General features: G+C 50.6%; 1 protein-coding gene across 13 annotated transcripts; it reads right to left on the bottom strand.

The window, feature by feature from the left end:
• Window positions 1-54: 54 nt before the first annotated feature.
• On the bottom strand, window positions 55-15233 carry BRPF1 (bromodomain and PHD finger containing 1). Of its 13 annotated transcripts, none has more exons than XM_016134477.2 (14): window positions 14869-15231; window positions 12415-13023; window positions 8051-9010; window positions 7113-7275; window positions 6572-6703; window positions 6019-6165; window positions 4950-5259; window positions 4301-4624; window positions 3686-4003; window positions 3064-3211; window positions 2357-2493; window positions 2136-2254; window positions 1614-1768; window positions 55-899 (listed from the first exon to the last, which is right to left on the bottom strand). In XM_016134477.2, exons 2-14 carry the CDS (start codon window positions 13011-13013, stop codon window positions 716-718), a joined length of 3696 nt encoding a protein of 1231 aa, XP_015989963.1. In that variant the 5' UTR covers window positions 13014-13023; window positions 14869-15231; the 3' UTR covers window positions 55-715. The 13 variants fall into 13 exon arrangements, with proteins under 13 accessions (XP_015989963.1, XP_015989964.1, XP_015989965.1 ...); XM_016134478.2 differs by having other exon boundaries at window positions 3719-4003; window positions 14869-15230; XM_016134479.2 differs by having other exon boundaries at window positions 3719-4003; window positions 4301-4621; window positions 14869-15230.
• Window positions 15234-15487: the final 254 nt, after the last annotated feature.

The following is a 15487-nucleotide window of genomic DNA, read 5'->3' as shown; positions in this document are numbered from 1 at the left end:
AGAACCTCCCATTGCCCTGGCAGAAGACGAGAACCAATAATTCCAAACAGACCATTTATTTTCTAAGAATCAATATATTTTCTTCCTTTGAAATAAATACAAACCAGTTTGAAAGGTGGGGGGAATCTATGGGAAGAAGGGAAGTGGGGACAGGCCCCAATCTTTTTAGTACCAAATGACTCTGGCGCGACCCGGAAACGCAGTTACAAATGAGAATAATTTAAATTCTCCGTTAATTACAGTATTTACAACAGCAGGGGAGGGGGTCACCTAGTGCCCCTCTTCCGGGCTGGACAGACATTAATCCCACTGCTAGGCTGGGCAGATGCCCGTTCACCTCACCACATGCAGAGGCCTCAGGCCACTAGGCAGTTATGGATTCTCCTGGCATAAGCAGGCAGGGGTGGTGGGATGGCCTGTTTTATGCAGTGTCCTAACCTTGGCCCACCACCCTGCACTACAATGCTGAGGTCTCTGGAGATTTCTGGCCTGTGAGACCTCCCCTCTCCTTGTACAGAGCCACTATGGCCCTTGGAGTGTTCTGTACAGTCCAGCTGCACTCAGGGCAGGAGGGACCTCCCCCACCCAGCTTCCCCTGAGACTGGCCCCAAGACCAGGAATGAGTCAGTGCAGAGGCCGGTGCCACTCCAGGACAGTGAGCAAAGGGGAGGAGAGAGGCAGCAGGGCACTGTAGGTTGGGTTACACTGGGTAGCATCAGTCACTATCACTGGTCTCACTGCTCTGCTCGCCCTGAACCTTGCTGCGGTGCTGCAGAGCCCTGTGGTAGGCGATCTGCACTGACTTGCGGATGTTAGACTTGCGGCCCTCTAGCATCTTCTCTTTGTCAAGGTCCTGGTTCACGCCCAGAGGAACCAGCTTAGTTCTGGGCAGCCACTGCCTGTAGGATGAGGTGAAGAACAAATAAATCATTTCTGGGAGAGCAATAAACATCAGCCTCCCTCATTCCTTCATTCCTTCAAAAACATCTGAGGGCCAGGTTCTGGTGGGCAATGGGATTAGAGACCAAGAAACACAGTTCCTCCCTCAAGGAACTGCTCAAAGTCTAGTGATGAAAAGCCCACTCAACAGTCACACTGAGGAGTTAATCATAGGGTATTATTTATATATACAAAAAGGAAAAGCTCTGACCTAACCTGAAACAGGTACCCTGTCCCACAGGGTCCAAGCAGACTTTACTGATATTAAATATCCTCTGCAGACAATTAACAAAAAGACTACATATGTAAATGTGACAGAACAGGGATTCAAGCCTGAATGGTTTATCCCTGCTTTATCTCCATCTTGTCACCATGGAGGCAGAGGTAGGAAAACTAAGCCTGGAAGTCACCTTAGTCTGGGTGGGGAGCCACTCCTATAACTCTCACAGTTACTGATGGTCCTTTGTTTTCTAGTCACAGCTGTTTGTCAGCTGCTGCCCATTCAGTTGCTCAGACTCATGGTAAACACAACCCTTTTACTCAAAGGTCAGTCCTTCCCTCACTGATTTGTCATAGCCTAGTCTGTCTGTTGCTGGAGTTTCCTGGCAGCCTGCCCCCATACTCAGGGTTGCATCTGTGGCTGTAAGTCACCAAATGTTCCCCTCCTCCCTTACCAGGTTCGCTTGTTGTCAAAGAAGAGAACGAGGTAGAGATGCTCTCGGGCTTCCTGGGTCATCTGCTCCCCAAGTTTCAGCACCTCCAGTGGGGGCACAGGAATGGGAACCCCATGGTGGAACATACCTTCCCGGGGCATCTTTGGATCAATGATCTGAGGGTGTAATAAGACCTTGGTTTGGTTCAGACTCCTTCTTCCCCAAGACTTACCCTACCCAAGAATTTGGACACTACTTCTGAGGTAGGAACAGAGAAAAGTTCTTATGCTACTATGGCTCCTGACCCTAGTATTATGCTACTATTATGCTGACCCTTGGCTTTTTCCTATCCTGAACTACTTCAGAGCCCAAGGGGCAAAAGGAAAGAAGGGGAGAGATGGAAAAACTAAACGGGGACTTCTAAGTGTCTACCTGCCAAAGACCCTGTGTTCTGCAGCTCAGCAAAATAGGAAGTCTGCTAATTTTGAGTCTGCATTCTGGGGATGACAGGCAAGGGGTAAGATAAGAAAAGCAGAAGCCTACCAGAGCTGGGTATGATGGATACCCTCGGCATTTGGCCCACACCAGATCCAGAGCATCCAGCGGGGAGTCCTCATCCTCCGACAGCCAGCCAGCTCCCCGGCCCAGACTCTTCCTTACCACTTCATAGGAATGGGAGAGAGGGGGCAGATCAGCAGCCACGGGGCTGGTGAGGCCTGGACACTGGGTCCCCGGCATCCCTGGTCTTGGGTGAGGGTACTTACTGCTGTGGCCCACGCCGCGGCCAGTACCCACGGAGTAGGCCTCATTCTCAGTGCCTGAGGTATCTTCACTGCTGTCTTCTGGGAATGTGCCCCGAGAGAAGGAGGGCTTGCCCCTGCCTTGTTTTGAGGGTGTTGTGCTGTGGACAAGGAAAGTTTATCTCAAAGGCGAGGAAGACTTGGGAATGGAATGGTAGGTGTTCTCTCTTCTTTAAGCCCCCAGAGTCTAATAAGAGTTTTGGAAAACAGAGGCTACTTGAATTTCAAATTCAAAAGCCCTCACAGGCTTGGCAGTGGTTTAACTGATGTAGGTTAGATTTAGCAATGGTAGTGATGAGAGTGCATGCCCTGTCTAAAGGCGATGCTGGCCAGATTTTTTGCCAGATCTTATTTTTAAAAAGAATACAGTAACTGGAAATGTTATGTAGCACTTCTGGATTTTTTTTAAAAACCATGCTGGCCAAACAAAATATGCAGGCCAAATCTAGGACACAAGGCATTAGTTTACATCCTCTGTTCTAAAACATCAGCTGAACCCAGCATGATTCTCTCCATTTCATTATGGTGACATTCTCATCTATTCTATTATTTTGCAGAAAACCTTGGGTTTGAGTCACTTGAATGTAGGCTGAGATGGCTGCCACCCCACTTCCCATAGGGAAACCTGGAAGGGTATCCCAGAGGCGGTCCTTGATCTGGAGGGCCGGTACCTGGTCCGGTCTGAGGCAGCGCTGCTGCTGCTACTGCTGCTGGACTCAGAGTCTGAGCTGCTCCGGGGAAGGCTGCAGTCGTTACGGTATACCAAGAAACTCTTCTTCACTGGCTGGTTTCCACTGCTGAAGCCATTGGCTGGTAAGTCTTGTTTGGGGTGGGGGGGGGGAGGGGGAGGAGGGAAGGAATTGGTCAGAAAGATGTAGATCAGAGATGGCGTGGGGCTAAGAGGTACTTAAGAGCTTGGCTTCCCCTTCTGTGCTGGAAAATTCCTCCAACTTTGGCCAGCAGAGCTGGCTCTGGGCAGTGTCCACCACAGTTAGCCACAGCCCTGCTCCACCCCTTGTACTTCCCTTGGCAGTTACAGGCCTTAGGACACAAATGACTTAAAGGGCAGGAGATCCCCAAGGAAGATAAGAAGAGAAAAAGTGAAGTGATACAATGGAGGGGGCCCTAGATGGGAATCTAGCTGGATCAGTGTCTTTGGGCTTCAGTTTCCCAGTCTGTAAAATGAGGGGATTGAATTAAAGGATTCCTAAGGGCCCTTCTAGCTCTGACATATTATGGGCAAATGAAGGGATAGGTGAAAGTTATGTTGGAAAGGATGATAGCTTTGCTCACTCTCTTGAGGGGCTGGGTGATGGTGAGGCTCACCCATTGGGGGGTCTTCTGTGGATTTATCACTGTCGCTGTCTGAGCTCGAACTGGGCCGGGGGCTCCTACCCCTCTTGCGCTGACGCAGGGAGCCCATGATGGGGAGCTGGGGGGGCCCCACAGGACTGCCTCCGTGGCTGGGGGTCATCTGGCTCTCCCGGTTTTTGGGGGGCCGGCCCGGCCTCTTGGGCGGTCCAGCTGTCTTCGGGTTCTTTTTGGAGAACAGAACTGAGGTTCTCCTGCCCACCTCATGTGCGGGGGTTGAGGACATGTTGGGACCCAGGCCTGGAGCAGAGAAAGAGAGAAGGAGAGTTGGTGAGGGGCCTGATGTGGGAAGGGGAGATGTCCAGGGTATGCCCTGGGTGTATAGGACTATTAATCCAGCTAGAATTGGGAAGATGATTTGGGGGTCATGGAATTGGGAATATTGTCTCATAATAGCTAGTGGGGCAGCTAAGAGGCCCCTGATTGGGGAACGAGGGAGAAAGTACAGGTAGCTGTGCAGGAGAGACCTCTGCCTGGGGGATGGCAGAGGCTGAGTGTGTGCTGCAGAGTCAGTCTGGCTTGCTTCAGATTTCAGACCTTTGCTTGTCTCCTGGCTGCTGCTCTCCTCCGCGGCACTGTCTGTCTGTCCATCCTTGTCACAGGCTGCCGGGTGGGGTGTCAGACTGCCCCGGCTGGAGGGGCCATGCCGTTCAGGCCCATCCCGTCCAGTTTCCCGCTGGTGGGCAAGCTTCCGCCGCAGGGCTGTCATCTCTTTCTTTATCATCTTTGCACGCCGTGAGCGGCCCACACTCTGTTTGCTGGCATTCACTTCATCCAGCCGCTCCAACAACAACTTCAGCTGCTCTTCCACTGGCAAGTGCTTTTGGTTCTCCAGCAGGACCAGCCGCTCTTCCTCCGCTGCTAGGGGTGGGGATACAGAAGGCAAAGATCAGATTCAGGACAGCCCTCTGGGCCCCTCAAATCTGGGCAGGGAGCAAGAAGCCCACTCCTCTTCCCTCAGCTATTCATGAGGACCATTTATAAAATAGCAGCACCAAGATGTGGACTGGCAAACACTGCTATCCATTTACCCACTCTAGCTACTTGGGGAGCATTTCTGGGGTTAGCTTGCTGCTGCTCAGCCTAACTGCTTCTCGCCTAAACTGTTGGCTCCCAGGAGGGGACTTCTGGAAAGCTGTTCATCCCTGGCATTGGCCTCTATGTATGTGTGTGACTTATCACCCACCATCTTCTGTGTGGTGTGGGGCTTCTTCTCCAGCCAGGCTGTGGGGGATATGCATGCCCGTCTCAAAGTCAATGCCCATTTTTTCTGCCTGGCGCCGGGCCTGGCGAAGCACAGCACCACCCTGCTCACGGAGCCGCACTGCTGCCCGGTAGAAGATGGTGTCCTTGGCATTATACTTGAGGCAGTTGCTGACGATGAGGTTGAAGTCCTCCTCAAAATCATCAAAGTTCAGGTAGCGGTAAGCTTCCAAGTTCTGCTTCATGGTGAAAAAGTCCATGGGCTTTTTGATGTGGTCTAGGTAGTCAGGTACCTGGGAGAGTAGGGTAGGTGTGGCTAAATGGAGATATGCTCCTCATTCCCCCTGAACCCCTACTCCTAACACCACCCCCTGAAATGCATCCAGCAACCTCCTCCCACCACAGTTAGAGGCAGGCATATAGCACGGGGAAAGTAGAGCTGGATTCTAGTCCTGACTTTATCAGTCACAAGCTGTGTGACCTTGGAAAGTCTCTTAACCTCTCTGGGCCTCCTTTTCCTTGCCTGGGGAAAAAGTAATGAAATTATAGCCATATGAGGCTTAGTAAGAAAATAGCTAGGGGAATCCTCTGGAAATAACACCACCTTGCATTCCTGTATCTTTTACTTATTATTAAGACTTATAAGGAGGCTGCTGCCTCAGGCCTCTCATTTTATACCTTTTAGAGAGAAGAGTCTGCCAGTCAGGACCTAGGGCTTCAGAGCTGGTTCTTTAGGTGCTGAGCCTTCTAAAGTGTCCGTTCTAGGGTTCAGCACCCCGAAAGTGTCTTCCTGCCCTGGGGTTATTCACTTGGCAGACTCAGTCCCTGCCTCTGGGGAAGGAGTGCAGATTGCCTCCCATTCTGGGCCCTTGGGGTATGACAGGGATAAGACAGAGTCCAGGTGATGCATGTGGCTCCAGTTCATCCTGGAGCCCCAGAGCCACCAGCCCCTCTCTTCAAGGTTCCCTCCTAGTCCCTGGCCCAGACCTGCAGCAGGGGTCCAACTGGGAGAGGAACAGAAAGAAGGTGGAGTGAGGGGAAGGGATTCTTACTTCGTCCAATTCGGTTACCTCAGACAGAGGGACCGGCTCGCTGAAGATGTTGCCTGTGTCCTTCTCTTGGAGCTGCTCCAAGGTTTTGCGAAGGAGGATGAGGAAAGGGGTCAGCTGCATCTCCATGGCAATCTGCTGGACCTTGATCTGACACACATAAAGGCCCAATCAGCCAGGCCCAGGTCAGTCCCTGGTAGGTCTAAGGAGATGGTCACAGCTGGTTTGGGAATTTGCCTTCCTTCCTACCCACCACAGCTGAGTGTACTCACTCAGGTCTACCTTCTACAAGGCCCTGCCCTGTGAAACTCCCCAAGTACTCTGGCCTTTCTCTTCCTTGACTGAACTCCTAGCACTAGCTGCCTATATCACATAATTTAGGGTTTCATTCATGCTCTCCTGTGACATTCTGTTTCTGGTGGGTTCAAGAGTACACTGAGTACTAGGAGACCTGACTCTATTAGTCCTGTTGCTTCCTGGCCAGGGAACACATGCTTTTACTACTCCCAGATATGTTTTCTCCTCTGTAAAATAGAGCTGGCTCAGGAGCACTCACCGTCTCCCTTTTGAGTTTCTCCCGCTTGCGGATCAGCTCCACCAGCAGCCGAGCTCGCTCTAGGTCATGCCGGAGCCGCTGCCAAGACTTGAGCTGTTCTTTGAGGGCCCAGTTCTTATCCTCAGAATCTCTCTGTAGAGGTAAAAAGGGAGTCGGGAGATGATGAGGGAGCCAAAGAAAAGGTCAGAGGTGAGAAGAGCACAGGAAATGGGTCAAAGGCAGGAAAAAACAAAGGAAGGAGCATAAGGATTTACTGGAAGGTTTGCCAATTCAAGTGGGACCTCCTCAGCCTACAAGTGTCCCCTACACCAATGCTCAGTATACACTTGTTGAGTGAATGAATGAACAAACACATAGGAACAGTGCCCTTCCACCAAGTAGATAATTTGTAAGGATTTCATACTGATCCTGTTGTGAGGGCTAGCTTAAAAGAGGAAAGAGCCTAAGTAAGCCCTTAGACATTGGATGCTATAGTCGCAAATCTTGGTCCTTACCCCTCTGGCCCTAGTCCCCAGAGCCCACAGGGAATCTGACACAGTACCCCGACTTGGTCACAGTTCCTCTGAGACTGCAGGTGTGTCTGCAGGCGACGTAGCAGTGGGACCCCATTCCGTGACTGCCGCTTCAATGTCCAATAGCTGTGCAGCCTCTGCATGAACTGGCTCTTCCTTTGAATGGTAAGGCGGTTGGTGATTTTACTGAGCCTGGGAAGCAGGAGATAAAAATCTGTTGGGCCCTTATTTTCTTAAGTAGAACATGGGTCTCTGGCTAGTAAGAGTTCCTAATAGGACTAAATAGGGAATAATTCTACCATCAAAAAGGCCCGTTGACACTGGCCTTAAGGCAAACAGCAAACAGTGCCATCAGCGGCACCTCAGCAGACAGGAAGCCAAGCTCTCAGCACTAGACCAATTCCTGTGTTCACCGGGGGTCAGGGAGTTTGGTCCCTAAGACTGTTCTTGTCACTGCAACCCCGAGTGCTGTCTGACCCTAGGATAACCTAATCAGACTGAGCCTTGGAAAGTTTTAAGACGAAGCACAGCAGTAAACTATAGGAAATCAGCTAAACAGCACAAGAGAGAGTTAAAAATAACTGATGGCTGCAGCCCTCATTTGTGGCAGTAACCACTTTGCAACTCCTTCCCTGCTTTTCATTCCATTTCTCCCTTTAGAGCCAGACCATTTCTTCTATTGTAGTTGGTGGCTATTCCATCCTCCTTCTTCTAACTTAAACCGCACCATCAAAATGAAGGGTAGTGTAAAACACCTGTTAGGTTTGCCAAATAAAATGTGAAATTTCTGGCTCCCAATGTAAAAGTCAGGTGACCTACTGGAGCTAACCTCTTGGATTTTTTAAAACTTCTATGTAGCTCCTGAAAGGAAGAAGATAACCAAACACTGTCACTCCACTCAGGGGGCTGTCAGTGTCCAGAAGGGCTTCTTCTTCCTTCACTAGCTGTCCACCTGCTCCCCACATACCTGTGTGGCGGGATGCAGGGCACTGACACTACAGGTGCTGCTGCTCGCTTCTCTGCCAGGATCTTCCGCGCCTTCTTCATCTTGATCCGGGACTTGGCCTTAGCCTTCTTGACCTTCTCTGAGCTCCAACTCTTACCCTCATCTTCCTCTTCGTCTTCATCCTCCTCACCCTCACTGTGGGATAGGGCAGGCAGGCGGCGTGCTGAACCTGGGGGTGTGTGGATGTCGCAGTAGGCCGTCTTGCGGACGCTGAAGGAGGTACCATTGGCACCTGTCTCCCGCACAGGCTCCATCTTCATGTAAAGGCCGGCCTGCTGGGCGCATGTCACGTGGAAGGCTGTGTAGCAGTTGGCCTTGTGGCACTGGATGCAGGCCCCTGAGCCCCGCTGTTTGCAAATGTAGCAGGTCAGCTTCCACCGAGCTGGTGGGATGTGCTCAATGCTGTCGATAGGCTCTAGGAAGACTGTGTTGGCAAAGCAGACCTCGGGGATCCACAGGGCACACACTACATGGGCCCAGCGCCCGTCATCTGTCTGCTTGAAGGCACCACCCTTGTTGGGGCACAGGGCACAGTCCACAGCGCGGGAGGGTGATTGTAGGCAGCGGCGGCACAGCCACTGGCCCTCAGGGATGTAGGGGACACCATAGCATTCCTGGTGTACAGCCAGGTTGCACATGTCACAGAAGAGGATGACGTTACTGTTCTGGCACTCACCATCATTGCAGATACAGCACACAGCATCCTCATCCACTAGAGCATTGGGGTCACCTTTATTGTGGCTCTCAAAGTAGGACTCCTTCTCCAGCCGGTCCATTAAGTACTCAAAGATCTCCTGTGGGATGGGACTAACACCCTCTGTCTTCCGCCGCTCATTCATGATATCCAGCCAGATGTAATCCTCCTCGTCCATGTCGTACTCTACCTCTTCGTCCAGCTCCTCTGCTGATTTCTCGATGTACCTGTAGTGCACACAAGCAGCTCAGCATCATATGGTTGAGATTTCCCTGCCTTAAAGACAATAAATTAAATTTGCCAAGCACTCACTCTAGGCCAGATCTGTCTATACCTTTACATATTTTGCCCCCTTACCTTAACCCCAAGTACTATAGGTCCTATAATCATTCCTGTTTTGTGGAGAAGGAAACCTAAGGTTTGGGAAGGTTAATTCACTTGCCCCAAATGCCTTGTGATAAAGTGGTAGAGCTGGGATGTGAACCTAGGCTCATGTCCTAGCTGCTATACAACCTCCCTTGGGATACAGAGGCTCAGCCAGACTCCTAAAGAGAGGGTGAGGCAGCTAGGACCAATTGGGATGGTCTGGATAATGGCACAAAGTGTCAGGGGAAGGAAAGTTCTCAGGTATCATTTGAAAATTATATATAAATTGTTTTACCTCAAGCTGGCAATACCCTGAATGGAGCTGTCATAGATTTTGTCAGCTGTTGCTAGTACCAGCTTAGGGCTCCCTCGAACTATAGGCGCTGTGTTTGTTCTCTGGATAGCCTTGGGAAGTAATAGTCAGAACAGCTAAGATTTACTGAGCATTTACTGTAAGCCAGGCATTATGCTAAATTACCACATTTATTTTCACCACAGCCATCAGGTCAATGTTATTACCCACTGAGGAAACTGAAGCTTTGAGAAGTTAATTAATTGCCCAACACAGAAAGGTCGCACAACCAGGAAGTGGCAGAGCTAGGATTCAAACTCCACCCTGCAGCACTCACTGGACTAGCAGATGCCTAGAAGTCAGAGCAGGCTCCCCACACCCTTATCATGCTGTAGGTGCCCTGGACTCAAGTACTGTAAAGTTACAGGGAGCTATAATGGAAAGAACGGGACTTTGGCTTCTAATAAACCTAAATTTAAACCCTCCCTCTGATTTTGTGACCTTCAGGACATTACTGCTCTTTTCTGAACCTTGGTTTTACTGATGATAGAATGAGGATAATACTACTTACTCACAAAGATGCTGTCAGGACTGGCTGGAATTATAAAAATGAATGGGCCAAATCAAATGGCACATGGCAGGCCTTAGATAAATGTTAGTTCCTATCTCTCCCCTTCCCTCTCCACAAGAAAAATAGGGCTCTGGGTGCTAGAGTAGGCCAGGCAAGCATAGGCTCTGGAGCCATGCTTTGTATGACAACAGGCAAGTAGGCTAACCTTCTTGGCCCTTGGTTTACTCATCTCAAAGTGGTAATGCTAACATGTACCTATTTCATACAGCTGCTGTGAGCATTAAATGAGTTAATATAGGTAAAGTGCTCAGGAACAGTACCTGGCATGAAGCAAGTACGCAACAAAAGTTAGTTTTATTATTAGCTTTTGTATAGCCCTGACACACCTTGCTTTGTATTACAGCTGTTTATGTGTCTAACTCCTCTACTACAGGATAGAGGCAAGGATCACATCTGATTTACCACACAGAAATAGGCTCTCAGTGTTGTTCACTTGAAAGGCATTTGGCGGGGGTGCGGGAAGACACTGAAAATGCTGTGTCTATAGGAAGCAGCTTCTTCCTTAGTCCTTTACCTTTTCCCTAAGGTGACTGCAATATCCTCATCATCGAAAAAAGGGTGTGGCTCAGGGCTAGTGTGAACCATCCAGCCCCTTCCAGGGCTTGGCAACAGCTCTAAACTTTTTCTTTGCCATGACACATGTGATATTATGTGATGGTACATAATGCACCCCCACAGTACACCCAGATTACAGGCTGTAGCACAGATAAGGTAGGCTGAATGTCATGTATAATTCCTGGCATACCAGCTGACACTCTACCTTCTCCCTCCCTCTCAAGAAAGCATATCAGATACAAGCAAGAGAAAGTGGTATTAGATAGATGACTCCAAAGCTTCTCAAATTTATATAAAAAGCAAATAATTGCCAAAAACTTGGGCAGTTCTTTCAACAGTGGTAATAAGTTACACACAGCAAACTTCCTAACTGATGGCAGCACACCAGCTGAGAACTGCTGCCCTACAGAATGGACCTGATCCCCAGTAGAAGAGAGTGAATCTGAGTGGAGGGAGGAAGAAAAGGCACAGAAAGAGCTGGGCTGAGATACTTATCAGAGCAGAAAGCACAATTAGGAGGGAGAACAGGCCCAGAGAGGGGTCTGTGTGTAGTGGGTGGGCATGACAGTGCAAATAGAAAAGAGAGACAGTGGAAAGCCAGAAGGAGGTGGAGCTAGGCTGGAGAGGTAAAAGAATGGAAGAAAGGAAGGAGACTGGCTAACATGTGAACAGAGAGAAAAGTGACATCCTGGGCCAGATTAGTTGGGTTTCCATAGATTTGCTTTTTATGAGATTTAGTATAACTTCACATGGATTGCACTTTTGGTAAAAAAAACTTTTATATAATAACCTTTACAAGTCCTTCTCAAAGATCAGGCCTTCTAATTAGTTAATACCAAGGACTGCTCCTTAAATAACTCATCCAAATGCCCTCTTTGCCTCAATGCCGACTCTTAGAGGGAAGTTTTACACTTGGTTTTTATACCATCCTCTAGCTAAAGTTTCTGTATATAAGTTTACCACCACATTGCCCCCACCCCTTCATTTTTTTCCTCATGTTAAAGGTATTTAGCTGATGCTTGTGACTTTATTAGGAGCCACTGTGACTAATTTTGGGCAGGAAGTAGGATACCAAGAAACAAATGAAACCAATAAAAGGACCATTGAAGGAATACAAAACAAGTGATGGAACTACTGCTAACGCATGGTAAAGGATAAGTGACGATGACAGAACAAATAATGGGAAAATTACCTCTGCAGGTTTACAAATTACTTTTAGAACCTTATAAAACCATTGTCTCTAGTTTTCTACCTTTAGGCTAGTGGAAGAATATTAAACGTGCTCTGTAGATGGGATCACTAGAACATCAAAAGCTGCATGCCTTTCTCAAGGTCACATAGTGATGGAATGGAGAGAGTCAGGAACCAGAGAAGGGATCCTTTGATACAGTGGAAAACAGTATAGCTTTGGAGTCAGAGGCACTTGGGTTTGAATACCGGTTTAGCTACCCACTGGCATGTGACTTTCGGTAAGTCGGGCCCCCTTTCTGAACTGTGGTTTCCTCATCTGTGAAATGAGAACAATACCTACCTGAGAGGGCTGTCAGAATAAAATGAGGGAGTAGCTAGCTATAAAGCACCCAGTGCAGAGCCTGGCATATGGTGGTGTACACTAAGTACCACCATCATTAGCTGGGGTACCATTTCCTTCACTGCCCTGGCAGGACCAGTGTGCTCTTGCTATCCTTTATTCTTGCCACTGTCCTATCTGTTGCCTGTCACCTCTTTCCAGCTCCTGAGCCCTGCTCGATCAGTGTTCCAGAGTTGGGAGGTGAAGGTGGCCTTACCGGTAATAGGAAGTTGGCCGGGGTGGGGCATCAGGGGTGTCCTGCTCCAACTCCCGGTATACTACCTCTGGCAGCTTGGGTGTGGTACTGGCAGAAGCATTATGGTGGTGGTGATGGTTGGAGTCCTTACGCTTCTCCTTGTTCTTATGCTTGCCTAACTTGGGAGTTGCGGCTGGCGTCTCAGTGTTTTCTTTGTTGCTGCCATTCTCAGGGGCCTCCTCAGGGGCCTCCTCATCCTCTGACACCACATCCAGGTTGTCAAAGATGCTGATGCGGTGGACGCGGCCATGCAGGTCCACCTCCACCATGCGTTGGGCCTGTGCATAGCTCATCACCTCACGGCCTGGTGACTGGGATACCTCTGAGGGGCTTGGTGACTGCTTGTTGGCTGGGCGTGATTGGCGCCCCTTCTTCTTGTGCTTGCGGAGTGGAGTCTGTTGTGGTGGTGGTGGGTTGTCGTGGTCATAATGGTACAGGTGGTACTCGATGCCACTGTAACTCTTGTAGACCTTGCGGCAAGTCTCCACTGGACATTCATATGGTGGCTTAGTTGCCCGCAAATTGTGGCAGAAAGTCTTCACATCAAAGTCCACCCCCATGCTGTCACATCTAGAATGTACAGATCAGTTAGTACAGGCCTAGGAAGAGTTGCTGGCCACTCACTCACTCCATTCCTTTCAGCCCTCCCAAGGATCCTGGCCACCCCACCTCTACAGCATTTCCAAACACCATGACCACAATCTGGGCCTCATCACCTCTTGCCTGGTCATTCTGACCTATATCTTAACTCTTCCAGCCTAATCTCACATAATGTGGCCAGAGTAATCTTTCTACCAAGTAGCAATGGTCATTTTAATGTCTTGATTAGAAGCCTCCCGATGCTCTCAACTTACTTCAGGATAGTATCTAAATTTCCTGTGATGACATTCAAGGTTCTCCTTTCATTATCTGACCCTCGTCCTCCTTTCCAGACTCCTTTTCACCAGCTATGCTTCTGTCTATTCAGGGCAATATGCCGTTCCCTGAATGTTACAATCTCTGATTCCTTCAAGATAATCTCTATTTGGAATGCTTTCTATCCTGATTGGTGATTTCCTACTCATTCTTCAAAACCCAGCTCAAACGTCACTTCTAATATGATTTCTTCGTCTCTTCTTTGGGGAACTGTATTTCCATAGCATTTCATTCTCACCCACTAGACTGGGAGCTGTTCAGTGCAGACACGAAAGCCTAATACCTCTATATCCCCAGTATTTGGAATGTTGTGGACACTCAGTTTTTGGCAAATGAATGAATAACCTGTTGAATGAATAGCTGAATGAGGGGATCACCAGATTTGGAGCTGAGGGAGATGGATGAAGGCTAATGTTAGCTCACTGAAGAAGCTTTAATGGGCAGCCAATGATTTAGTTCTAGACTCTAGCAGAAATCACTAGATTACAGAAAGAATTAGTTCATTCTGAGGTCTTTAGTTTTAGCCCTATGGCCTGGCTCTGGCCCTAGTACCAGGTCTTAAGGGTACAATCAGGAACAAGACAATTCAGACACACTCAGCTCCATGCTGGTCCTCAGGGCCCTCCCTTTCTCCTCTCTAATGTTCCCGGGTGAGTGGAGACAGCAGATGGCACCAGCCCCCAGGAAGCCCAGCTTGGTCAGAGATTGCCCCAGTTTCTCCAGGCTTACAGGAGTTTTAACAATTCAGCTAGGGGCTTGTTACCATTCCAGGCAGTGCCACCCAGAGCTCCTTGACAAACAGTGACCCCCTCTAGGCCTCTCTCCTTCTGCCACTTAATGAAGCAAGTGGGCTGCTTCAGCCTCTCTGTCAAAGCTCCAGACTTCCACATCAGTAAAACTACTCCTTCAACTCCAGCTGGCTTCTACTTCCTACCTGGGGCTGTGTCTTTAAAGACAGACCAATCGGAGACACAAACAAGCTCTCTTTCAATGATGGGTCCCTGGCCAACGCAGCAGTTCTGCTGGCTCTACAGCCCTGGCTCCCTAAGTAACCCAGAGCCCCCCAGCAGCTTTTCCTCTGGGACTAGCGACAGAGGCACAGGGGAGGGAGCCGAGAACTTAAACCTGAAAGCCCGTGGGGAGAGCCCGGGGCCCAGGGGTATGGCAGCGGTGGAGCTCAGGGGGCTGGAGGAAGTAGGGGGCAGGGACCCGAGGGATCAGGCCCGGCCCAGGCCGTGCCCGCAGCCCTCCCGGATGCGGCGACGTTTCCCCTTTGTCGAAGTGTAACAAGTTAAACAAGGCTCCCCTCCTGCCATTGGCCATGGCAACCCCGAAGGGATACACTGTTGCCCGGGATGACGGCTGGGAGCGAATGCACTGTCAGTTGTGGCTGGAGCGGCCCGAGGGGCAGCGGAGCAGGGCAGCTTAGTGTGGGCCCACGAAAATAGCCAACTCCTTCCCGGCTGGCCACTCCCGCCCTGGTCCCAGGCCCGCACTCACCGGCCACCTGGAGTCCGGGCTCATCGCCGGGGCCGCCCGCCGGGGCTCCGACTCCACTTGGGGAGGCCGGCGGGGGAAAGATGGGCCGGGGAGGGGGAGCCCCAACTCCGGAGACTGCAGACCTCGCCACCCCGGCCCCCTGCCGCCTCACGCTCTAGCTCCGGTTCCCCAGGATTCCCGCGCTGACCCCTGCCGCTCCCGGTCCCGCCGGCGCCCCGGTGTCTCAACTCCGTTGGCCGCCTTCCGTTTCGAGAGCCCCTAAGTTGCCGGGCCTCAGGACCTGGAGCCACCGGAACAATGGAGGCTCCCGGAGGCAACGCGGGGACGGCGGCAGCGGAGACGGTGGCGGCAAAGGCAGGGACAGCAGCGGCGGCAGCAGCGGCGGCGACGGCGTCTGCGCAGGGTAAACGTGGTGCCGCGGCGCTGCCGAGCTGCACTTTCGCCACAGAACCCCGCCCGCCCGCTGAGGCTTGAGAGGCCATTCTCTGGGAGACGGGAGGGACGCTGGACACCCCACAGGGCTTCTCTAGCACTTCCATCTTAGAGTTGCGTTTCTGGAGACTGAAGTAGCGGTACGTGGGATCTGGAGTGGTCGGGCCGTTTGTGGCGAATCTGCGGC

The sequence above is a fragment of the Rousettus aegyptiacus genome, unplaced genomic scaffold (genome assembly GCF_014176215.1).
Source record: "Rousettus aegyptiacus isolate mRouAeg1 unplaced genomic scaffold, mRouAeg1.p scaffold_m13_p_4, whole genome shotgun sequence".
In the NCBI taxonomy this organism is placed as follows: Eukaryota; Metazoa; Chordata; class Mammalia; order Chiroptera; family Pteropodidae; genus Rousettus; species Rousettus aegyptiacus.
This window is presented reverse-complemented; position numbering and strand designations above follow the sequence as displayed.